Source organism: Hakea prostrata, chromosome 5 (assembly GCF_041222555.1).
Source record: "Hakea prostrata isolate BN-2017 chromosome 5, UWA_Hpros_2, whole genome shotgun sequence".
Taxonomy (NCBI): Eukaryota; Viridiplantae; Streptophyta; class Magnoliopsida; order Proteales; family Proteaceae; genus Hakea; species Hakea prostrata.
In genome coordinates, this window is record NC_142604.1 from 5864285 (window position 1) to 5889503 (window position 25219).

Below are 25219 nucleotides of genomic sequence, written 5' to 3' on the forward strand. Positions count from 1 at the left end.
CAATGACATATCTCAATATGTCGGGCAACATTTGAAGGGGTGTCGATATCGATGAAAAATCAACATATAGTTTCGAGGGGTATTTGTGGTCATTTTAATTTGAATTTTGTTGTGTAGCCTAACTTAAAACGAATAAACACATTACGGGGTTATTTTGACCTCAAACATCACTTAAACTAATTTTCATAATCGACACATGCCCAGCTGTATGTAGACAAAATCAAAAGTCTGAAAAACTCGTGAATTTGTATAAAATCTTGCTTGAACGACACAAATAATGTAGTAACAGTGATAACGAAGCAAGATGTACTCGTAAATGTTGAAAATCATAGCAAAATAAAGTTAAAATGTAAAAAATATGAGAATGAAGTAACATTGATGACATATCGACGATGTATTGTCGACCTCCATATCGGAGGAGGGTGTCGTATCGCCCCACTCTGACATGGCGATATGTCACCGACACTGCGAACTATGGTTATAACTTAATAGTAAAAATTAACATAATATTATTTCATATCTTTTTCACTCGTGTGATTGGGCTAGTTTGTAATGTTCTTACCAGGTAAATAAACTATGAAGGCATGAATGAAAGTGACTTGGAATTTGAACGACCATGAGAAACTTAATGGTGATGCTTCCTTGGTCATGACTCGCCTGGAAAAGTAAAAGCAAATTTTGTCTATGGGTACGATGATTGGAAGTTAAGAATGACTCCATGAGAATCATCGATGCTTTGAAGCAAAGAAATTCAAACGCCATCAAACCTATTACTTTCTTATAGAAAATTTCAATATCTAACTAGTTTACTTCATATTCACCAAAAAAAAAAAACTAGTTTACTTCAACATCTTTTTCCTTTTGGTGATGGAGCAGCAAACTTTATTGTTTTGTCTACTTCTTCAACGAAATGTGAGCCCTACACTCCTAACTGGTTGGTAGAAATTTTGAAATTTGATCAAACTTGAATGGAGATTCTTGTTTATCTAAGTGTACTCATGAGTACCAATTCATATATTATGTTGTTTATGGAGATTGAAATGATAGGTTTTATACCATATCATATCCTACCAAATGAAAATGGTATAGAATTGTTATGATGTAGATGTACCACAATATGATATAATATAGAATAAAATAATACAAATGAATCATACTACATTGATATTATATCCAACATCATGATTTTGTTTGTACCAAATAAATATGATAATATGACATGCAAATACCATTTAGTATTTAATATGATATGATACTTTTCTTCTTCTTTTTTTTGTAAGAGAAAAAAACTCATTCATTAAACTTGAAAGAAATACAAAAAATATATATACAATAGACAGGGTTGTCCAAGCCAAGGTATGAGCCAATCCTAATAAAACCTTAGAAATAAAGCTGTAAATACAACAGCAACCAATAAGCTCAAAAGATGTGAAATGTGCATCATCTATCATAAATGCCTAAAAAGGCGAAAACACTTAACAAAGGCTGAGGTTAATACGCCAAGTAGGCAAAGAGAGAACATGCCACAACGGTACTCGGTTTAGTGGGAAGTCGGACGTGTAGGGAAGTTCTGCCGTTTGACTTGTGATCCGGTAGCGGTCACTTTTCCTTCGCCAAATTTGTGACCGGATGATGTTGAGGTAAGGGCTTTGACTAAGGAAGTTGCACAGGTTGCAATGGTAGCTGCTAGCAATGTACAAAGGCTACAACATGGATACGCATCATCAGAACTTCTAGATCCAAGGGAGTATCTTCGAAACCTAGCATCTACAATAAATGAGGGAAAATAAAAGAAAAATGGTGGAGAAAGAAAATAAAAAAATTTATAAGAAGTGAAGAAGAGATAAGAGTAATGAGGAAGATGAAGAAGAAAAGGTGAAGAGAGGAGGAAGAAGAAAAAGAAGCAGAGAGACAGAGGCTCTTCGCTTCAGAAAGTTGCTTGGACCTTAGAGTTTCTCTAAGCGGTTAAAGTTTCTCGTACACAATTTCCTCAATTTCTGTAGGCGATACGATACTTTATCTATACCATATCAAATGTCGGTTTCGTACCATTGATACCCTAGTTGTTCCTTTTCCATTTTGGGTATAAGGGTTAATTATTTCCCTTTAATTTTGAGTTAAAACGATGGAAAGAAAAGAACTTGAAGTGGGGGTAAGGTAGCGATGTAAAAACTTGAAAAGAAAAGAAATAAATCTCATGAAAAGCGACCAATTTGGAAATAAATTGAGAGAATGCCCTTCCCGTGCTTCATAAATATACTTCAAATTCCTAAAAAAAAAAAAAAAAAAAAAAAAAGTAAAATATATATTTTAGATTCCGATTTCTGATTTCCGACAAAAATAAAGTACTTTTAAAAGAAAATAGTTTCAAGATTCCAAATCATTGTCGAGTATTGGATGAGCAGCAACACACGTAGGGCCAGATTTTGTCCTCTCATCTTATCATAGCGTGATTGGAAAGATAGGAATGGAATGCTAATCCTACGCACGAGTAGATAATAAAACACATCAACACACCATATAAAGTAAAACTTTGTTCGGAGTTTGCTTGCGTTGAGGTTCACATGGATCACTGGGTCCCACCCTCCCTCCCCCGTAAACACCTTGACAGTCTGGCGTAACGACGGCGTTAAGTGTTAACGGCGCCTTACAGCTCCAAATGCTCGCTCATCTCATGGTCATCTTCTGGTTGTTAACCCGTGTGGGACCCATAGTCCTCACCTTCCTCAGAGACTCACTGCTCTTCTCTCTCTCTCTATGAGTGACGTTCTCTATTAAAGCTCACTCTCGCTGCTTCCATCTTCGTTCTCACTCTCAGTCTCTCTCTAGATTCTTGCATTTGCTAACTTGTCTCTTTCTGCCCGGAGATCAGAGCTTCAGTTTGAGAAAGATGGATCGGAGCAGGGTTTGCACTCTGATCTTCGTATGCATTGCCGTGGTCGGCGTCGGCGGTCAATCTCCGGCAGCAGCGCCCACTACCACGCCAGCACCACCCACCACCCCTACCGCACCAGTTTCCTCACCCGCTGCTGCCACCGCGCCTACCACCCCCACTACACCTGCTCCAGTGGCAACAACACCCACAGCAGCACCACCAACAGTAGTTTCAGCTCCTCCAGTACAAGCTCCCAAGGTTGCTCCAGCTACGCCACCACCGGTGGCGACCCCACCTCCAACCCCAGTTCCGGTTAGCTCTCCTCCACCTGCATTACCTCCTCCAGTGGTAGCTCCAACCACCCCTCCCGCCGCTCCACCACCTGCAGTTCCCCCACCTGCAGTTCCTCCACCAGCACCCTTGGCATCACCACCTGCATCTGTACCTGCACCAGCACCAAGCAAGAAGAAGAAGAAGAAGACGAAACACGCACCTGCCCCAGCTCCCTTAGCTTTGAGTCCTCCAGCACCACCCACCGCCGCTCCTGGCCCGAGTACTGATACATCCGCCGCCCCTGGACCTGCCGCCGATGTTAACGCGGTAATTTTTTTTCCTTGCTCTCTGAATTTATTTTAATTTAATTAATTTTCAGGATCTTTGATAGATCACATTGGATCTTTAACCAATGGGGCTGGATTCGATGTGTGTACATTAGATTGGGTCACCCTATATCAAGAGTGAGATCTCGGAGCTGAAAACCCTTGAGGCCTTGACCCTGTAGAGCCAAATGCATTTAATGAGTTCACAAAAAAAAGAAAACAGAAAATGTCTCAAAATAATAAATTACTAAATTACCCATCCTATTTTTTCAAAAGAAGAAAAAATCCTCACGGATCTCGGGGTCGTACGGAGGTTCAGGCGTAAGCCAGACACTGTTCTCACTGACCAACCTCTTCGTACAGTTGCTGTGCTGTATAACCCAGGCGCATGATAGTATTGAATGGCATCTTTTTTTGTTTATTCATAAAATCAAAATTTCCAACGGTCACATCCGATTCTGAATCCAAATCGACCGAGTCCGATCCGATCCGATCCGATCCGATTCTGCTCATTTGTTATTGATTTGTTTCTTTGGTATAATGTTTAATGCAGAATGGCGTAGAGAAGATGTGGGGGTTACAGAGTATTTTGATACTGGGAGGAGCTCTCCTCTCTGGTTTCGTATTTTAGAAAGAAGCAGGATCAGCAGCAGGAACAGCAACAAGAGCAGCATTAGATCAGCAGCCCAGATCTTCTTGTCTGAGCATTTTCATTTTGGGAATTTTCTTCTCTTCTGTTCCGGTGCTGTTCATCCATCATAAACCCTGTTGACCACAGAATCCAGATTTTTCAGGGAAGTATCAGTAGTTGGTTGTTGGAGAAATCGGTGGATGATTACACATTTATATTGGATTCTTTCTTCAGATCATAGTGTTGGTGTTATAATTTTTTTTTCCCAGAGCAGAGAGGTGTGAGCATTCAGATTGTTTCATGGTTTTGTGTAAGGACTAGAACATTGTTATAATATATATCCAGGGCTTTATGGTGGATTTATATGATTTTTTTTTCTCTCTCTCTCTCTCTCTCAACCATTATTCTCTCCATCCATCTGTTGTGTGGTTGGCGAATTTGGACAAATAATGAAGTGGGTAATGATAATGAAAGTAATTAGTGGCAACCACTGGAACCTTTACTTCAATGGGAAGTAAATTTGTTGGAAGGAACCCATGACCATTCATGATATGCTTTTACATCATTTCTTCAATCTCTCTGGGGAATTGGGAATGGAATGAAAATTGTGTTTTGGGATCTGAGATTTATCAGGACCAATTTTAGTGTATTTGACTACATTTTGAGGGGAATTTTTACATAATTAATGTAGGTGGTTTTGCGACTCTTGCCCAGAATGGAATTCTCCTAAAACAATTTTTTTCCCCAAAAAGAATTTTACTTCAACCATTTGCTCTTTTTCAATGTTTGGAATACCTAAGTTTCCCTACTTTTGTTTTTTGAGTAGAATACTTGTTGGAGGGGAAAGCAAAAGAAAGATCAAGAGAACTAAATGATGATTCACTTTTGGAAAAGAGAATAAATGGAAAAACAAGTATTGCCTCTGTTAATATTTCTACTACTGGGGATCTGTTTTTGTCTAGTACTAAGGTTGTATGTTTTTTTGGTGGAGAGGTTGGCTTTTGTAGGAAAATATGTTTTTTCGTCTGATCTTTTGTTGGAAAATAAGTGTTTGATAAAGGGCACAGGATAGGAGAGTAAGGTGAAGGGCTCTGTAAGTAAGGGTAGTGGAAATGGTTTCGAGAGACTTTCACTGTCATTTGTGGGAACAGTTTTATCAAATATCTATTTTACCGTTAGATCATGTCTTACATTTCTGCAAAAATTCACTATTTTTAATTGATTCTTTTTTTAAGAATAGAAAACGAATCATTTTAACAAACATCACCAGTTATTCTTCCAGAACAAAAGAACAATAGAACTGTCCTCCAAGACTGTTATGAAATGTATTCAAGAAGTTCACCAAAATTTTCTTGTCAAGGCTATTTGGGCCAAAGGATTCCAATCCTACAGACCCCTTTGTGCACTTCGAGTCCATCAGTGTGGTAGTCTAAACTATAACCCATATTATTATCAAGGCCCAGTGGGCTATGATCCAGATATTGCCCAAGAACCTGCTTAGAACTATTGATGGGCCAAGCTAGGCCCAAGTCCATTTCCCCAATACAAGTTAAGTGTGAGGAAATCATTTGATCAAAGTTGGGATCCTCTACATGTAGGGGGTAAGGGATAATGCTTTTTTTCACACTTCATCACATATTTAGGAGATGGGCTACCTCTAATTTACTTTGTCAGAGCTCGAAACTGTGCCCACCTCCTACATGAGAGGTGGAGGGACGTAAGGGAAGCACAATTTTCTAGCCGGTAGAGGATCCGAACTCCCATTGACCACCGGTCCTATTTTTACAATTGTGATTTTGCAGTTATATAATTTTGAGCAAATTGCTCCCTAACCTCAAATTGAGGCCTTTAAACAATGACACCCCATTTTAAGTGTGGAAAGCATATGGCGCCAGTTCGATTAGGATGGTTAGTGGTATGGTTGTAAAGACTATTATACCTGTACCAACAATGAAGGTGAAAGGACCATTATAATAACTAACTGCCCCTTCTTGAAATAATAACTACCTAAGCCTATGACCACTTGGCCTCTTCATATGGTATCTATGTTGTTAGAGGTGGAGTCACTATTCATTAGTATTTAGTCTTTGCCACACAAAAAATATGTAATGTTATTAGCTTTCATTAGTGTTTAGTCTTTTTTGTTTTTTTTTGGTTTGTCAATCTCAGTTTTCAAGGCTTTGCCCTGAATAATCCGGTGTTCGTTCCGGGTCGCACACCTGGCTGTGGTGGGTGAGTCTCCCAGCGGAGATTTTTTGCATGCACAAGATTTCGATACCAGAATCTTGTTTAAGCGGACTGCTTACCACTTGGACCAACCCCGTTGTTAGCAAGTCTACTTCTAATGTAAGATTAAGAAATATAAAAGTATAATCTCCACCTGTCATGGTAAAGATTTGAATTCGTTTCTTTTGGTGTTTTAAAAAAAAGGAGTCTAACAAGTTATTAATGCAACTGCTTGGAATCTAGCAATGCTAGACTCTAGGACCCATTTAAAGAAAAATATTTGAAGATTTTTCAAATCAACTCTCATAGATGTAAATAATTATTTAATCTTAAACACCTCATGTTGGAATTTGGAACTACATAAGAACTGAAAAACTAGATATGTTCTAGTCTAGGGTAGCCTTACAGTGAGAATCTTTAAAAGAATCAATTCATTATTCATACAAAGGAAAAAGATCTCCATTGGCTTCTCACACATGCCCTCATTGGTATGATGTGAGACAAGTTCTCATTACACCAGAAATTTGAGGAATCTTACTACCTATGATTCCATATATTTAGTAGATTTTCTATCTAAAAGATCAGTTAGGACTAATAAGCAAAGAGTAAGAAGGATTGGGCTCCCCTTTTAGAAACCCTCTCACCCTACAAGCTGCAACCACACAAACTGCGCATGAGAAGGTTTTTCATTTTCTTTTATAAAAGTTCACTCATGCCTGTGTTGGTTGGTGTGTGGCTAAAGCTAAAAACTTTCACCCAGAAATATGAATAGACGATCATGAATGTATATAATGCAGGAAACCCAGGATTCATGGACTCCGAGTCAGGAAACTTCTTGTACGATAGATTAATAGATTAACAAATAAAAAGAGAAACCCCAGTGGAACCATGAGAGAGATTAAGACAATCTCTGCAAAAGCACTGTATGTATAAACACGCCTGGTCCTACCAGCTTTTACCTCGTGGCTCCTGAAATGATAATTCTCACACAACCCTCTCCCCCAAACGATGCATCTTTCTCTCCCAGTGCAGTGCATTGCAGAGATAGACTATTCCAAATTGGTCTTGTGCCTCCCTAGGGGAAAGGAAAGAATGGTGGGAAAGATAAAGCATAGAGTTCCACTTTCATTGAGCTTCCCCAAAAAATTCCAACACCACAAAAGACCAAATAGAAAAAAGTTTTCCTTCAAGAGCATTTCTTCTTTTCTGTTCCTTTTCTTAGGCATTTTAAGATTCAATGAAGTTGGAATGAACGAAATGGCAAATGATCCAAAGAAAGGCAGAGAAGATAAATGGTATATCCATATAATATGAGCATTTAATATCTGATGGAAAAGAAGTTATGTTTACAGTTACATCCTTCTTCCAAATCCATAACCAACAAGGCCTGATCAGACACAACATCCCAATTACAGCAAGAAAAATTGGGTAGTTATCTCACAAGTCACAAGTCAGAACAGTCCCTTCCCCAACACCTAAAAACTATTACATCAACCAAACACTCCAACACTAGACACAAATCCAATCAAAGAACAAACCTTAAGACCCAATGAACAACATCAGTATCAAGCGCATGACAGCAAGTAGCTGAATTTTTCATTACCACCGTCATCAGTTACACTTAGGCATGAAATTTAGTAGACTTTTCGAAGGTTAGTGATTCTTCCCAGCAATAACGTGATGCTTCTTGCCTGGAAGGTAAGGTGAGAAAACAAACCCCTTGTCTGTTCAATCCCCACTAGTAAAAAACAAAGGACCCCGAACTCCTACTCTGTATAGAGAGTATAAAAATTCACTCAGGACTTATTTTTCTAATAAGACCAGTGAATGTGTGAATAATTATGCTCTATTTACAGCTATAAGCATCCCCCAACTCCAAAAATTTTGGTTCAGCTTAGTTCCTACTATACTATGTTACCACAACCACCACCTGCTCCTAAAATCAGTCAGATCTGTTAAAACTCAGTATCTTATGAACAAACTTGCCTTGATCAGCTCCTATGCCCCGTTAGAGAACTTCAGTCTTCCACCCAAGGTTGTCATGGTTGCTAGCATGGGATTTCTCCAAAGCAGCAATTTTTGCCCGATGAGCAGCTGCGGCCAAGGCCTTTCCCCTCTCACTCTTAGGGAGCTCACTCGTCTCACTTATAGATCCGCCTCTTAAATCTGCAGGTGGAATGAAACAGTCTATTGATAGGCCAGGAACATTGAATGCTACTTCCTCAATACTCCATGCTTCTTCCATTCTAGTCTTACTATGACTCATTGCCGTCTCCCCAAACCTAAACAAAGTTACCACAGAACGACCCGAGTGGGCAATCATGATCCCTTCAATGGGTCTATAATCATCAAGGAAGGTATTGAAGGTCGTTTCCCAGTACACGGTGTCACCTCCATTGGACTGGATGCGAGTGAGATGAGAGTCTTCCATGTGTATAAGAAGGCCTGTTTTTTGGCTGAAGTAGCCAAACAAGACATGCCTAATGATCTCTGCTGGACCTTCACTCCTCGCTTTTAATGTCTGAGGATCTGCAGATAGCTTGAGGATGAAGCAATCCTCTCCATTAATCCTCTTCTCTCCGATGCACCGAGCATCTGCAAACATGCTAGCAGTGGTTCTCGGATCAAGACCCTGCAAAATATTCAACAGTTAGTTAAGGGAAAATGATGGAGTGGTGAACAACAAAATCAAACTACTCTTAATGCAGAAGAGATGAACCGACATAGCCCCAACTTCACCTGTAGGGCACGACGTAGAGGTCTAACAGGCCCTTTTGCAGCATGAGCACCAAGCCAGGGGGTATGCCTCCAAACAAGCTTGCCGTTGCAGCCAGCATGCACCTTGCTGCCACCAACAGCAAGCTCCACATACCACATGTCAGGATTCATTTGCCACAAGACAAATCCACCCGACTCAGCTGCTCTGGATACATTCCGATTCTTCACAACCTTGGTGGCTGTCTCAAATTCTGAGGCTACCATCTTCAACTTCCCCATGGCATAGGCATTACGGATAGAGCTCTGAAGCTTTTGCCCCCCAGATGCAGCCATGTACTGCTGCAGTATATACTGGGCAGACGAAGTTTCCTACAATACCAGAAAGCCGGAGCGCCTAATCAAATAAATGGGATTGCTATAAATTACAGGACAATAGAGAGAACCCCATAAGATGAAAAAGCAAAGCGATTCTTAAATTCCACTAAAATCGTTCCCCAGATAAACCTAACTTGAAATGAAACTACCCATATATGAGAAAGAAAGACAAATAAAAATACTTGCAACTAAAGAACAATCGCAAGCGAAAATTAGAAGAAGTATCAAAGAAAGCCCAAAACCCTGAAATGCTGAACGATCAAACTCATTAGCAGCACACTCACCTGGGAACCCAAACAACCATTTCATCGATTAAATAAAGTTAGCAGCAAATAACAATAGTCCATTAACTACAGTTTCTCTCTGTAAATCATAACCAACCCAGAAGAAAGAAAAAGGGGGGGGGGGGGGGGAAGAAGCAGAGTGGGAAGGACTCACAATGGGAGTGTCTTTGATGCTTAGGTGAGGCAAGGGTTCTGTAGAGCAAACGTGCACCGGTGCAAGAGGAGCGCCCATGACACCAAGCAGGAGCCTAAGATCTGAGCGATTGTAAGGAGAAGAAGAAACGGAAGGGGCGCGAGAGAGTTGGCCAATCATCCAATGTCCCCATCCTTCCCTCCTGGAATTTCCTCCGCCATCGCCGCCGTCAGGATCAGGACCCTCCACCAAAGGCGTCAGCGTCTCCCCTGGAGGCCTCAGGCTACCAGATCTTGGAATCAGCGTATCTGGAGGACGCGACAAGTGTTGCTTCCTCCGCCGGAGCAAGCCGGACATAGGAGAGCTATTCCTGGCTGGGCTGCTCGTCCTGGACCTCGCCGGTGACAACCCTCTCACTACCTCGTTCTTTAGCGCCGTGAAGAAACCTTGCTTCTTCTCCATCTCTCCCTAACTATACCCAAAACCCAGAAAAGCCCAACCCCTCTTCTCCCCAGGCTTCCAAAACAAGAAAGGAACCCAGAAAAACCCAGAAGCAGGATACAACCTAAAACGGATGCCAAACAAATCCTAACGAAAACATAGCAGAACAGAGCAAAATTAGAAGTTTAGAAGAAAAGAGTGAAACAGTGAGAAGAGTAGGGTGTAGCAGAGGAGAGAGAGAGAAGAAGAAGAAGAAGAAGAAGCCTAGCAGTCTCAATGAAAAGCAATTGCAGGGTCACACTCACCCACTAAAGACTAGAAGGTGAAGAGCGAGAGAAGGAAGGAAAAAAGAGGGAAAGAAAACTGATTTGGAAACGAAATAGCGTTAGATTACATTAAAAAGCTAGGGACCTAGCACCTTAGCCACGTGGCCGAATCAAAATACTGTTTTAAAATTTGATTTTTGTTTATTTCTAAAAATTCTAAAATCTAACTGTCTAATGATAAAACATAAAACAAAAAAAGAAATAATAATTTTTTCTTTTCTGGGGTGTAAAAAAGAAAGAAATAATAACAAGTAGATGAAAAGGCAAAAATGGGAATCTGAGGTAGTTCTGACTAATTATACCCTTGAAAACGGTTTTTGACTAACGGAAGCGGAAGTCATTCACATCTCGCGCACATGGGATTGGTCGGAGGACCAGAAAATGGGTCCCACTGAATCACATGTGTCGATCTGCAATTACAGGATGGACATATATGAAAAGACCAAATTACAAGTAAACTTTCCCGAATTTACAGTTAATTACATTTAATATAACTAAATTAATTACAAATACCTCCTTACTTTTAATATCATTTTAACAGGCTTTTATAACTAATATTTTTGAGTAAATTGCACTGACACACTAATGGAGAGGCTTTAAAACACTAATACTTCACTTATATTTAAAAAACACATAGGTCCTATTCTGTTAGAATGGTTGGTTATATTATCGTAAAAATTATTATATTCTTCCAATATATCTTATTCTCATTTACCCAAAAAAAAAAGAAAAAGAAAAAAAGACATTCTTTTGTCTACAAAGCTTATTTAATGAAGATATTGTTTTTGGCTTTTTTTTTTCTTTTCTCTTCAGATTTTGATAAGGGTGTTGTTAGAATTAAATAAAAATAAATAGTGGGTAACTATTTCACTAATAGAATAAACCAATGTGTTTAATTAATGGAGTGTCCGTGTTTTTAAATATAAAGTGGGGGGTGTAGATGCTTTAAAGTTTATATTTTGGGGTACTAATGCAATTTGTTCAATTTTTTTTTCCAGGAATAAATAGATGTAATTGATTGTAGATCTAGAAGGTCTATATGTAATTTGGCCTATATTCGATGCTTCTTATAGAACTATAGAAACCCCAGATTTCTCTCTCTGAGTTTACTCAAAAAAATTTATTCTCTCTCCTACAATAAAAACTTTATTTATTTATGATCAGTCAAGTAGGACCCATTTCTTAACTTTGATTGGATTTTTAACTAATTAATTAAGATATTATTGTTTCCTTTCAAGGTTAAGGAAAGTTTTTTTTTTCTTCTTACCCCCTTCCCAACCTTCTTTTTGTAGAAAAAGAAAGCTTCATCATATGTGGAGCCCACCATGTCACTTAAAATTTAAAAATAATTAATAAATCCCAACTGATTTTAGATTCTAAAATTTTTACAAGGTAACAAGGATAAAAGAATTTTAGTCATGTTTAGAATGCTTTAACAAGAGTCAGGTTCTCACCTAACAATAAGATTTTCCCATATTTTGTGCTCTTCACTCCATACTTTGTGGCTATAAAAATGACACATTTAAATAAAAAAAAATGAAAAAAAAAAAAAAAAAGGACCACTTCATTAGTTTTATTTTGATGACTTGTTCTATTCAAGTAAAGTTCCTAACTAATTAATAAATTACAGTCACATAAAAACATTTTTTTGGTGAATCATATTTGCATTATAATGTTAAAAGTTAGGTTAAGTTGGTATCTCAACATGATATGATTGGTTGGATCTTAAGATTAACATGACCTATCACTTAGAAATGTCATATTCAAGCACCAACCTATTAATGATTGAGTATTTTTGGTTGATGGTTTGACAATCACTTGACTAATAACACCACCAAAATACTGAGATCATTTCATAACTTGATTAGCTTATTCAAAACTTCAGCTTTTTTGCATTTAAGGATCATTTATAGCTTACTTGAAATTTTGAGCAATTGAAAACCATTATATCTTCAAGTGGAATAGCTTGATTTTGGGTTAGTAGTTGTAATTGATAGAATAGAAACTTGTCCGCTTGACTCACAAAACATGATTAGCTGTATGATTGGTACATTGTCGGACATTTGATTCCACGAAACATATCAGAAATAACTGAGCCAATCAAGTTAAGGATCATTTATAGCTTACTTGAAATTTTGAGCAATTGAAAACCATTAAATATTCGGCCGAAATTTGCCTTGGCCTCACAGAATCTGAGATCCTATCGCCAATATCTTCGTTGGAATCACTGAATCTGTTGCTACTTGATCCTCTTCTTATCATTCTCTATCTTCTATCTCTCTGGTGGTGGTGGAAACTTCTTCTCTTCCTCCTCATTTTTCTTCCTTGGTCGTGGGTTATCATAGAGTTGGTTCAAATTCCAACGAACCCAAGAGAAGCCCAAAACCTTCTTCTTCTCCGACAGTAGTTGGTTACCAGTACAGATATCAAAAGACCAAAACCTCATCTAAAGATTCGACGAAAAGTCAACAAGTGAACACGCGAAATTTGCCGAAATATCGCAGGCTGGTTGAGACATTCCATTTCATATCCCCATTTGCACCCCTTGCATGTTTTTATTTTTATTTTGAATGATCAAGGTAAGTGGTTTATTTGATTTGATTTCAAATCTCAACAACTTTAAAAAAAATTGGTGGGTCAAGTTCATGGTGTATATTTATATACATGGATAGATAGATGGAACAATACATGAGACAGATCACAGAAGATGTTCCTTGAAGATGAAGACACCTTCAATCTTCTAATCAAATAATTTAGAAAGGAAGGTGACCCAAGAAAAGATGTTTTCTTTTGGCGTTACTATGTTCTTTCTTCTGCCCAATCTTTGTATGTGTTAGTCTGCATACACACACATGAGGGAATCCAGCATAAATAATTATATATAAAGGCAAGTTGGGCTTTTGACTGGGCCTTCAATGATGATGGTCCATCAATGGCTATGGCCCACTATACCCAAAAAAAAAAATAAAAAAAAAAAAATCTGTATGAGCTGAAAACAGAAAACAAGATCAGATCAGCACTTGGGTATTGGGTAGTTGTTGGATAAGAATATTTGATTCTTGTGTGTTGCTGAAGAAAGAAAAAAGAAGAAAGAACCCTATAAAGATTTACAATAAAGAGGAAAGAAACAGAAAAGGTAATGAAGAGAGAAAATTTGAGAATGCTCGGCTGGAATGCTGGATTGGTTTTGTTATTCCTTTGTGGTAAGTCTCTGTTGTTTGTTGTGTGAGAAAACTAATAAAATTTTCCCTTGGTTTGACTAGTCCATGTGTTTGGGTTCAGGGCCCACAGAGGAAAGTGTAAATCTCAACTGATGGTAGATGTGGATCCCACTTGGCCAAAATCAGATTCTATCTATCTCTGACCAGCTAAGCTTTTCAGCTGGGGATTAAATTAACTTACTGATTACGTATTACTCAAGCAAGTCAAAACAAGTAGTAGTATTTTATTGTCTTGAGCTGGAGAAATTAGTATCTCATCCAACATGTAAAAGAAGAACTATGTGCCTTCTATCATTTCCCTTGAAGGGCACTCCAAAAGACTAGTATAGGACTTGTGTCCTTCCTATCTCTCTAGCTTCTTTATATGTTTAGGCTGTGGAGGACTCTGTTCATTTTTTTATTTTTCATCCAAATACAGAAAAAGAGATTCATAAAAAGAAACAGGTCTGAGAAAACCCTCCCAGCAAGAGCAGAATACAAAGGATCAAGGTCTCATGGTGGTTGCATCCACCAAACTTTAGACATACCAAAACAACAAGCATCTCTAGCTAACAAACCGGTAGAAACATTGTCTTCTCTCGAAATATATAATATTATACAAGTGTCAAATCCCAACAAAAAAAATCTTAATGAGCTGAACTAATTTCATCTCTAGTCCTTATTGTATGTGCTCAAAGTGGGTCATTTATCTTAAATGTATGATGGAAAACCCAAAAGGAAACAATAATATTTTAGAGTCTATATAAGGGGTAGAGGACGGTACTCTCTTCACACTTTTTCATTATATATAATATAATAATGATGTAGCTCACTTTTTAATATTAAGAAAATAAATTAAAAGTAATACCGTGGGATCTCAAATGAGTCTCATAGTTAATATGTGATAAAAAAATATGAGGAGTCCGGATCGTCTCCCCCAACGGAGAGGGGGGCAATAGGGTTAGGATGATGGAGTATATTTTTTTTGATGTTTTACTATTTTTTACTTGTAAATTTCACATAATATGTAGTTATAAGGCTATCGGGAGAGCACAGAGTGCTCATTGTCAGAGAAAACGATCTACATTTGAAAGTTTTGTATTAAATAGATAAGAAATTCAGACTCCTCATTTCAAAGGTAACAATTTTACACCTAGAAAAAAGGAGAGAAGAAACCCATAACCCGAACCAATTGGTTGAGATTAAATGGTGGAAACTCACTAGTGGTTATTAATTTTGTCCACAAGCATATTAGATTTAACTGATGATGGGCATCACAGAATTTTCAGTACAAGTCAAATTCAAGGTCAAAACTTATCTACCTCCAACGGTCAAAAGATTTCAAAGTCCAAAGCCCACAAACCCCACTGGTTTCAAGTTAATAAGTAAATTTATAGAGTTAATGGTTTGAGTGTCACCATTATTAATTATTAAGTATGATGAATAAGTCAACATCACCAGAAGCACAAACATCCGAGACAAAGCTAGGTAACCAAGAAGGGACCTGGCACAGCGAGTCTCCCTGGAGAAAACAAACACACAATCTAAGAATTTGGAGTTATGTTTCCCACTCTCTTGGGTAATGTTCCTGGTTCACTTTCATGTCATCTTATATTATTCTATCTTTTCAAACTGATTCTTATGGCCGTTAAGGAAAATTCCATTATTTCCATCCCCCTAGATGGTCTTCCCAAATTTCAAATTCCCATGGATTAAATTTTAGGTTAATCAGACAAAGACAAAAGGACAGAAAATAGAAAACTATTATTTCAAATTCTCTCTATTTTCTTGAAATTGTGGGAGAAATTCCATTCTATCCTATGTTCAGTTGTAGGGAATGTGCATTGCATGAGAAAACTAACATTTTGAAAGATGAGGTGAGAGAAGGAAGGAATGATAATATAGATAAACAAAATGGGAAAGTTGAAATATCAATAAAAATTTTGAAAATAATTCAAATGTGAGGAGAGAGAGATAAACACAAAACAATCATTGAATTCTTATGCTATTTTTATTTGCTCTTGTTTTTTTTTTTTTTTTTTTTTGCATCCAAACATGTCAAGGTCTCAGGAAAAACAAAAACTCTCGACAAATAATTATACAAACAAGAACATAGGACAAATGAAAATTATATATAACAAACACTTGCCACAAATAAAAGATAAGTTTAAATAGTACAAACAAGAACCTAGGACAAATGAAAATTACATATAATAAACACTTGCGCACAAATTTTTATGGTTCTCAATTTGTGGAGTTGGATTTTCTCCACCTATCTTCCACCTTCTATCTAACTTTATGTCTCACACACATCTAACACAGGCCTCTGCGTCTAGCTATTGTCAGGTGGGCTGTGAGACAAAATTTTATGTGCAAGATGTATCCAAGTGGAGAGGACGTCTCTCTCTCTCTCTCTCTCTCTGATTGTCTCTTGACATATAGGTGAGTTAATCCTTATTTGTAATAAGTTGATATGCTTGAGTCTAGATCCTCTATCTTGACGGGTAGAGAATTGTGCTTTTATTACCTGCCTCCAGTGCATAATTAGAAGGAGAACTATTTATGAATTATGATCCACTTTATTGGTGCTCAAAATCAAACTCAACTCTTAAATGTGTGATGGAGAAGTGTGAGAAAACACAATGAAAATCCCAACTTGATATGCTCTCATGAGTCGTGGATCACAACCATGTGTGTGGAAAAGGACATGTAGTACTGAAGAGAGGGAGAGAGAATCAACTAGTATTGCAGCGAGGGTATATGGATGGAATTAGATTGACAAGTTTGCAGCTCCAGCTAGTCTCCAAAGTATCTTTCTTTGTACAAGTTAGACTAGTAGACAGAGAACAAATATATTTGGAGCTAGTCATTGTAAACCAAGCATAAAATCCATCACATCTATTGGCACTATCCCCACAAAATTTTATCAGGTCCACAAAATTTTCCGGTAGATGAATGACACATGTCCATCAATCACATATAAAGATTGAGGTAAGATATAATAAATAGATTTTTAAAAAAATTTAATTTAATAAAATTTTGAATGTTAATAGACATGTGTACATCTAGAGGAAAATAAATGGTCCATTACTGACAAAGAAATGCACTTATAGAATTCCCTATCCCCACCCCCCCCCCTGCACCCACTACAATTCTCTGGCATTTTGTTTTCAAGGTATGTGCTCCCCCGACGGTTTCTGACCACACAAAGCAGTGGGGCCACGGTGAAAAATACTTTTTGAAAAAACACAAAAAAAAAAAATTTACCCGTGGGCCCCACGTTTTGTGTGGTCAGGAACCCGTCGGGGAGCACTTTGTGCTACCCCGACGGGGTGGAATCCGGATCTTCTCCCCCATGGCTTCCTGACCACAAATACCAGTGGGTCCCAATGGTGAAAAAAAAACTTTTTTTTTTATTTTTTCCAAAAAGTATTTTTCACTGTAGGCCCCACTGATATTTGTGGTCAGGAAGCGTAGGGAGAGCTGATCCCGACTCGACGGGGTGAGGATCCAGATTCTGCAAGAGAATAGCAAAGACAAAGCAGCAGAAGAAAATAAATTAAAGGACAAGAATTCTTTAGTCTGCCAGCGCAGCCAAGGAGCCTCATAGGGTTTAAGGGTCGGCAGGGCTGAAATGCGAACTGAAGCGAAGTTGCTTTCACAAATCAATACATCTCGTGTCATTTTGATGATGTTGGTGATTAAGGAAAGTACTGGTGCAAGACTGAAGACTCCAGCAGTCACTGGGTCTCCACTCAGCTCTTCGAGGGAAAAGCAAAAGACAGTTTCCTGTACGAATCTTTCTTTTGACCTTTCAGGGTGAGCTGTAGAGCTCTTTTTTGCTACTTTTCTACTTTAGAACTACTTTCTCCAACCTCATGGAAACACATTAAAAAGCAATATGAACCCACCACCGCTACCATTAGAATTGAAATTACCAAAGATACTGTAGTTTTTTTTTTTTGGTAAACACCAAAGATACTGTAGTTACTTACCTGATTTAAGAAAAACAAAAATACTTTAACATGAAGCTGATGCACCTATGAATCTTGGTCACCCAAAAGATCTTCTATGGCGCATGGAGGAAATGTATTTTGAGACCAACACCATATTCTTGAAAACCAGTAGGTTGATATAAAAAGTGACCACAGTTACCTACTTCCACTCATACAAAGGATAGCTGAAAAAATTACTCCCAAGCTTGAAAGCTCAATTCAAGTTCACTTCAAATCTGACACCAAGTGCATCAGAGATGGTCAAGGTGACCATTTCAACCCACTTGAAGAGAAAATACTTTACCATAAATTCATTAGAGCCTGACAAACGGATCTCATATCCTTGTTCTAACTCCCTCTATAATGAAGAAGATTAACAGTCTATATTATAGATCTTGTTAGAAGGGGAAATATCTGATCTATCTCCAACCAGCACCATATCGATGATGCCATCAGTGGGGAGAAAAAACACACCAAGCAAACAAAGCGAGAGGAGATGGAACCGCAATCTCCATCCACTGCAGGGTATGAAGTTACTGATAAACAACCAACAGCTATTCGGAGTCTGATGAGTTTGCACTTTGCCGTACACTCCTCCGCGCTGATCCACTTGACTTGGATGGAATTATCGATGATTCATCCTGAATGATGACTTGAGACTTTGCTAGCCTCTCTTCCAGATCTTCTGTGCTGAATTCATCTGTCCCACCAAGCTCATCGAAACCCACCTAGTGCACAACCAACCATGTCATTTAGCAAGTCATTTTGATGGTAAATTGATTTTGCAAATAAATCTCACTTACCACATAATCATCTACTTTGGTATTTTTTATAAGTGCAAGGGTTGGAAGAACAACAATCTTAAGCCTTTCAGCCAAAAAGGGGCTTTTCTCAGCCTGAATTTTTACAAAACGTGTCTCTAGATGCTGCTTTGCCAGAATGTTCAGGTGCTTATCAACTACCTGCAAAAGGATCCAAAACATGGCTCATATATAAATAAAATCAACTGCAAAGTCAATTATCAATAACAAAAGACAGATTCAATTGTCATAGATAAGCTGTAACTGGATAGTTCAACAAGGTTAAATTCTTCAAGATATCTTTAACAAGAACACACGAACCTCATAAAGCAAGTATATATACAGAGTCAAATAGATTACTTCCCAGCTTTAGAAAGCTCTTTGCTCTTATCAGCAACAGCTAGAATAATACGGAGTTTATTTTTAGGTACATGCTGAGACCAGGAAAAGTAAGGAAATTGCTGCTTCTATAAGCCTGTTCAGGAAGTCTTTAGGTATGAAAGTGCGTCTCTAGAGAGGATGGTACTATAGTATGGAAATGAAGAAATGACAGCATTCTTTACTATAGATGCTTTCCTTGTGGCACTCATTGGGGCAGTTTAGTCAGTATGATACCCTACCTTGCATGAACTAATGCTTGCTGAAATGTAAAATTCAGGATCCTCAGATGATTAATAAGGTAGTATTGGTTGAGTTTGATAATGCTCAAGAGCATCCCAATGAATAAGGTTCCCACTACTGCAGGGTCTGGGAGAGGCAAATGTATGCAGCCTTGTCTCACAAATTCTATAGTTCCATGTTTCAAACCTGCAACCTGATGGTCGCAATAATGTAACTTTAACCGTTGCACCAAGGCTCACCAGTAGTTTAAAAATGCTCAACAATATACTAGAATTATCTTGAAAGGTTGAAAGATGTTTCCGATCAATTTGTTCATCTTGTTGCCATTCCAATCAAATGATGAATTGGCAGACTACTGCTGCAGCATTTCCTTTTTGCAAAAGAAGTAGCAACAGGCCTTCACACTTAGTTCTTATGTAGATGATCCCAACGGATTGGCAATCACACAATATGAAGTTGGCATTATTAAGCCTTAAAAGCTAGGAGTTTGTTTATAAATGAAGACTAGCATTAGCGTCTATTGGTTCACTGTAAGGACCACCGTGGGAGAATATTTCAAAGTAGAAAACCAACTTCTCTAATGAAGTGGTAGTGTACTTTATTTATCTAATTTTTTTTCCTTCAATGGATATGCTTTAACCACTACAAGTTAGAACTATAATTCAAAATGCTTCAAGGTCTGGTGCATTCTCCATGGTGGGCTCCCATAGCCATGACCTATAAGTTATGCTCACTTACTAAGCTTGTATGAATTTGTTCTGTACCTAATGAATTGCAATCACTTAACCAAGAATGAATATCTAAATAAAACTGAAGGGTTCACAATAAAAAGATTAAATTAAAGCAACAGCTCTAGAACAGCTAGATCAAAAAATATTCTATCCTGCCCCTTCAATCAGGCATTGATAGTAGCCAAAAATGTCAGATTCAGTTTTATTCATAGCTGGCACAACAAAAAGGCAAAATAACTACAAAAAAAGGCTTCAGCAAGATCCAACCAAAACACCAGCTTTAGAACAAGCTTAAGTCAACAAGTTCAATAAAAGTTAGAATAATGAAAGCCCAACATGTCATTTCAGACAGAAAAATTGCCGGACAATTGTTCGTTATTGGCCGGCCAATTCCTCAGAAAAAATGGTGTCTTCCACAATGGAATCTGATAAGTGTACAAGGTAAGGGAATGGGCTTAGTCAGAGGCTGTTTCGATGCCCTGACCTCAGACTACAGCTGTGGTCCACCGACCATTGCTCCAAGGCCAGTCCCTTAGTGAATGAGCTCTAATACCATCAAATAATACCAAAGACAGTGATCAGAACTAGAGAGAGGAGAAGAGATGAAGAAGAAGAAAATGAAGCAAATGAGATTGAGAAGAAAGTTATGCAATAGTTTATGTTCTATTGCACCAGGCATACTTCTTTATATGGATCGCAATAGCTTCATAGTCAAATACCTCTTACATACTAGAAAATTAGAGATAAAACTTAACTTCCCCAAGCCAAAAGTCTAAAAGCAATAGGAAAGACAGATAAAACATATAGCTAGAAAACTTCAAGATGGTAAACACTTCACCATACCCTAATTTATCAAATCTTCTATTGCCTAACATGTTAACTAACAGCTACAAACAACACCTGCTTCAACCTACCAGATAAAATTGAGAAGAATTCTGATTGTCCCCATGTTGCTAGTCCTAAAACCATTTCAACAGAATAATCCTTAATGTACAAGGATGATCTCTAGTTCCTAAAGATTCCAAGTCATGGTTCAAGAATTCACTAGAAGTGAAATTCATGCCACCTAATATAAATCATTAGAAAACAGATGAAAAATTTTCAAGGATTGGTTGGCGCCAAACTCAAAGATTCACCATTGCATGATACTAACAGTAAGGACGCTCAGGGGAGTTTTAGCTGTACATGTTTTAAGCATGAGCACAAGCAACAGTGAACACTGCATATCCTGGGTGAGATAAAAAAAATATCTCGATCATCTACGTACATCAACATCTTATGGGAACACAATATGTTATGGGAAGAAGAATGAAGGTATGATCTCCTCATCTAGGGTTCCTTTGAAGAACTGTTGTATGGTGTTAATCCAGTACTATCAACTGGGCTTCCTTGAAGTGATGGCAAATAAGAATTGATACCATATACATCTAGCTAGTGATAAGGATAATTTGAAGAGTTCAAACACCTCGGCATGAAAAATTATAATTGGGGGATTCAAAGTTCTCACCAGAGAACTTTGCAGCCTGGAGAAACTAATGTGGTTCAGTTCTCTCATGAGAAGAATTTTCTAGAAAATTTTCGACTTCCAGTAGCTTTATGAGCAGACAAACTTTTATTCAAGTTGGGGCATTTTTGGGTTAACTGAACAGATTTCCAAATCCAACTGACTGAAGCTGAAATATCCAAGGCCTATGAAAAAGCATTATCAAAAACAGCTTTTGGATTCAAATTCTAATATAATGTACCTTGAGAAACGTGGTCACAAAATTCCCCCTTTGTTATGAGATTAAATGATTATATAGAGTAATTTTATGGGGAACTCAGTCCGGAACTCTTGGGCTTCAAATTACAGGGAATAATGTCAGCTGCAACACGCTTACATACGAGTTAAACTCCTGTGGTCATGATTTCAGTTCAAGCAAATGCTCGCGCATAACCAACCCAAGATTAATCCAGATTCTAACTCCAATGCTAATATTCTACAATTTTGACATATCTACATCGTTTAACAAAGTAACGAAGACTCACCGACATTTCTGCTAGGGTTTATTTCTGCCGCCACCGCCGGGCCGGCGGATCCCAACTCAGGGGGAAAAAAGAAAAGAAGAAGGAAACAAACGCTAAAGGAAGAACCAAAGACAAGGCAGTAAATAAATGTAATGAGAGCAAGATAAAGAGATCCATATAGCATGCCTTGCAGGGCCAATTCTCACGATAGAAGTGGCAAACGACGCGTTCGCTGGCCTTGACGGCGGCGAAGAAATCCTTCTCGGATTGGAGCTCGGTGTATTCACCGTGGCCGAGGGAGATCCAACGACTCCTCCTTTCAGCCATCTTCTTCATCTGCTGAAGCCTACGCTCTCTTAATGCTTCGAGATCGTCATTGTCTATACGATCTAAGGCGGCGATCTCGTCGTCGATCTTGTCTTCTACAGCCTTGGCGACCGTCAAGAGTTGCTTCTCCAAGATCTGCATTAGTCAGTAACCCAAACACGAAATCGAAAAAAATTCAATCTGAGGATCTCAGTAAGGGTAAAAGAGCGGGAAACTAACCACATTGAAGTGAAGAATCATAAACATATGCTTTACCTCTTTAACTTGTGGATTCTCCATTTCGATCGAAAACCCTACTCTTCTCTCAAACGCTCAACAGATTTGGAATTCAAAAGAACAAAGAAAACTGTTTAATCTGAAAAGAAAGAAAGAAAAAAAAATACAGAGAACAGATTTCGCACGGGAGAGACGACTCGGCCTCAAGGGTCCAAATTGAAAGTACATAGATGGGCTGGGCTTTGTAATATACAATATATGGGCTTGTAGTGATAGTTGTTAAGAAATATGAGTATTTCTACCCCAAAAAAAATATATTATATATTATCATACACTTAATTTATGTTATGTTTTGACTTAAATTTTTGTACCTGATTAGGAGATAGATCTGTACCGACATATTTTGGTGGGAGAACCTAAATGACCTGTTTGCGGAGATCTGTGGTCAAAGCGGAGGGCTTGTGCCCACTAGTGATCTTGGTCTGTGGAGGGGGTGCAGGGGCAGAGCCCCGTGGTACAGTATGACCCAACCCAATGGGTTGACCAGTTTACCCAATTGGAATATATAGATATGTATCTTATGCTCACATACCACATTTTGAGAGATTTGAGATTTTTCGATTAGGGTTTTGGGTGAGAGCTCTTGCGATGTCGTTCTTGGCCTGTGAACGTAACATACCGCATTGGTGTGTAAATCATGTTAAATATTTGTGTGTTTCCATTTTTATTTATCTTTTGATTTCTTATTTTGTGATATTTGTTTTTACAATTCACAACCTTTGTAATTCACTTATTTTTTTGGGGGTACAAGAGCAATTTTTGTATATAGGGGATGGATATATTACGTATGCCCGAACCCACTACCTCTTCACCAAGAGGTGTTGGTCTAACGTACCAATCGAGTAACCTGGCATTAGCGTTTGTAATTCATTTTTCTCCAATCCTTGCAATACATTGCTCCGATTATGATACCTAGCATAGTATTATTGACTTAAAGAAAATTTCATTTGGATTCCCTGACGTTTGACCAAGTCAATTTCAACCCATGAAAAATGACGTTTTGTATTGACTCCCTATGGTATCTAAATAAACCAATTAAAGATACATGATCTTGAGCAATGTTTGAAGGAATGGAAGTTTGAACCCATGCAAAAACTCCTTGGTTGATCTTATTGCCTCTACATAGGAAGCTGGCACTCGAATGTGAGAAGTATATCCATACGAAATGTTTATTCAGTTCCATTAGCTTCCTATACTTTGTACCTCTTATAATATTGTTTGTCACTTTTGTAATCTAATCTTGACTCCAATTTCAAGTTCTTCTCTTTATTGCTTTAATGCAAGACATCCATATCAGAAGGTATATAATGTAACTACACTAGCTTTCCAGCCATGTTAAGCAATCCATAAAGCTATAGATTGATGATATTTCAACCTTGCTCTCAATTAGGATTAATTGATACTGAAAACGGCATGGAACATGTTATATATATGAATGCAAGCTGCTTTGTCCTCTCGAATAAGTTATAAGATCTAGCTAGATAGAGCAATATATTGCTTTTCTTGTGATATAGTTACGGTAGATACTACATTGTGAATTATTCTATGAACTTATAACAAAAGGAGAGACATTTGATCTTATCTCTGCACTTATTCAGTTAAGGGATTTGTATATATCAAGGGCAGTCTCCATTGCATTCGCAGTATGGCTCGTCGAAGCAGATGCACTTAGCTCTGCAGCAGTCTGCACAGATCCTCTCGCAACTCTTTTCTGGATCAAAGCTGCTGCACTTCTTCATGCAGTTTGAATTGCACATCGGATCTCCCCAGGTGGATCTCTTTAACAAACAAACAAACAAACAAACCAATTAATTAAAACAACTAACTATAGAACCAACATACAAAAAAGAAGAGAGATATCAAATGGGTTGACTAAATAAAAGTAGTACTTACTTTCTTCAGCTCCAATATTAACCTTGGCTGATGCCTGAAGAAAGGAGGAGGTGGTGAGAAGTGCCATGAGCAGGAAAGTTGCAAACACATTAAACTTCATCTTCTTCCTTCTGGTAATTGAGGTTTGGCTTGTTATATGGAACTGGGTTGATAGATGATGATGAGAGTCAAGAGGGACTGAGTAGGCTATTTATAGTGAGCTCGGATCACCTTCTCATTAGGAGAGAGACATGCATGTCCTTCCCTCATCTTTCTTCACCACATAATAAGGGAGGAATCCACATAAAACCCACCAAAAGTTCCACATTTGATTCATTTTGTCAATACTCAGAGGTTGACTCCACTCTACTACTTGGTGGAGAAACATGACATAATATTATACTCGAATTCATTGAGATATATCATAAATGTGAGGTTGTAATTGTGATCTGGGAGAGATCATATAGATTGGATTGAATTAGAAAAAAATTGTAATGATTGGATCTAATTATCCTATTAGACAAAAGAGGGACCAATATATTAAATGAGGGGAACCATGCATGAAACTAGAATGGTTGGCCATTGTTGTTGTTACATGAACTGTCGGTCTAGCTCTTGCTAATTACTTCAGTTTAGACTTGTTGCACTTCCATTACACATGCATTGTTCAGGACTAACAGATGCTATTTCCTATTCTGAAGTTAGGAAAGAAATTAGAGAAGACTAACAGAGAATGAAGAGGAAGAAATTAAGACCCACTTTTTAATTGGTTATAAGAAATT

The 25219-nt window shown here is 38.0% G+C and overlaps 3 protein-coding genes across 3 annotated transcripts; 1 reads left to right on the plus strand and 2 right to left on the minus strand.

The window, feature by feature from the left end:
* Positions 1-2781: 2781 nt before the first annotated feature.
* Positions 2782-4790, plus strand: AGP9 (arabinogalactan protein 9). The gene is made up of 2 exons (XM_089157070.1): positions 2782-3475; positions 4028-4790. Exons 1-2 carry the CDS (start codon positions 2891-2893, stop codon positions 4103-4105), a joined length of 663 nt encoding a protein of 220 aa, XP_089013196.1. The 5' UTR covers positions 2782-2890; the 3' UTR covers positions 4106-4790.
* Positions 4791-7461: 2671 nt separating this feature from the next.
* LOC149014656 (uncharacterized) lies at positions 7462-10632 on the minus strand. Its single transcript, XM_089157086.1, has 3 exons — positions 9863-10632; positions 9071-9418; positions 7462-8963 (listed from the first exon to the last, which is right to left on the minus strand). The coding sequence occupies exons 1-3, from the start codon at positions 10301-10303 to the stop codon at positions 8340-8342; spliced, it is 1413 nt and encodes a 470-aa protein (XP_089013212.1). The 5' UTR covers positions 10304-10632; the 3' UTR covers positions 7462-8339.
* Positions 10633-17414: 6782 nt separating this feature from the next.
* On the minus strand, positions 17415-22707 carry LOC149014657 (thioredoxin domain-containing protein 9 homolog). Its single transcript, XM_089156402.1, has 4 exons — positions 22545-22707; positions 22149-22424; positions 18607-18765; positions 17415-18531 (listed from the first exon to the last, which is right to left on the minus strand). The coding sequence occupies exons 1-4, from the start codon at positions 22566-22568 to the stop codon at positions 18358-18360; spliced, it is 633 nt and encodes a 210-aa protein (XP_089012528.1). The 5' UTR covers positions 22569-22707; the 3' UTR covers positions 17415-18357.
* Between the last annotated feature and the right edge of the window lie 2512 nt (positions 22708-25219).

Excerpts from the sequence above, each read along its gene's own strand:
- AGP9 (XM_089157070.1), top strand. The coding sequence starts at position 2,891 with ATGGATCGGAGCAGGGTTTGCACTCTGATCTTCGTATGCATTGCCGTG. Across the intron at positions 3,476-4,027 it reads CTGCCGCCGATGTTAACGCG|AATGGCGTAGAGAAGATGTG; the intron begins GTAATTTTTTTT and ends TGTTTAATGCAG.
- LOC149014656 (XM_089157086.1), bottom strand. The coding sequence starts at position 10,303 with ATGGAGAAGAAGCAAGGTTTCTTCACGGCGCTAAAGAACGAGGTAGTG. Across the intron at positions 9,419-9,862 it reads GCATCAAAGACACTCCCATT|GAAACTTCGTCTGCCCAGTA; the intron begins GTGAGTCCTTCC and ends CTGGTATTGTAG. Across the intron at positions 8,964-9,070 it reads CTCTACGTCGTGCCCTACAG|GGTCTTGATCCGAGAACCAC; the intron begins GTGAAGTTGGGG and ends AATATTTTGCAG.
- LOC149014657 (XM_089156402.1), bottom strand. The coding sequence starts at position 22,568 with ATGGAGAATCCACAAGTTAAAGAG. Across the intron at positions 18,766-22,148 it reads GTGAGAATTGGCCCTGCAAG|GTAGTTGATAAGCACCTGAA; the intron begins GCATGCTATATG and ends ATCCTTTTGCAG. Across the intron at positions 18,532-18,606 it reads CCAAAGTAGATGATTATGTG|GTGGGTTTCGATGAGCTTGG; the intron begins GTAAGTGAGATT and ends GTTGTGCACTAG.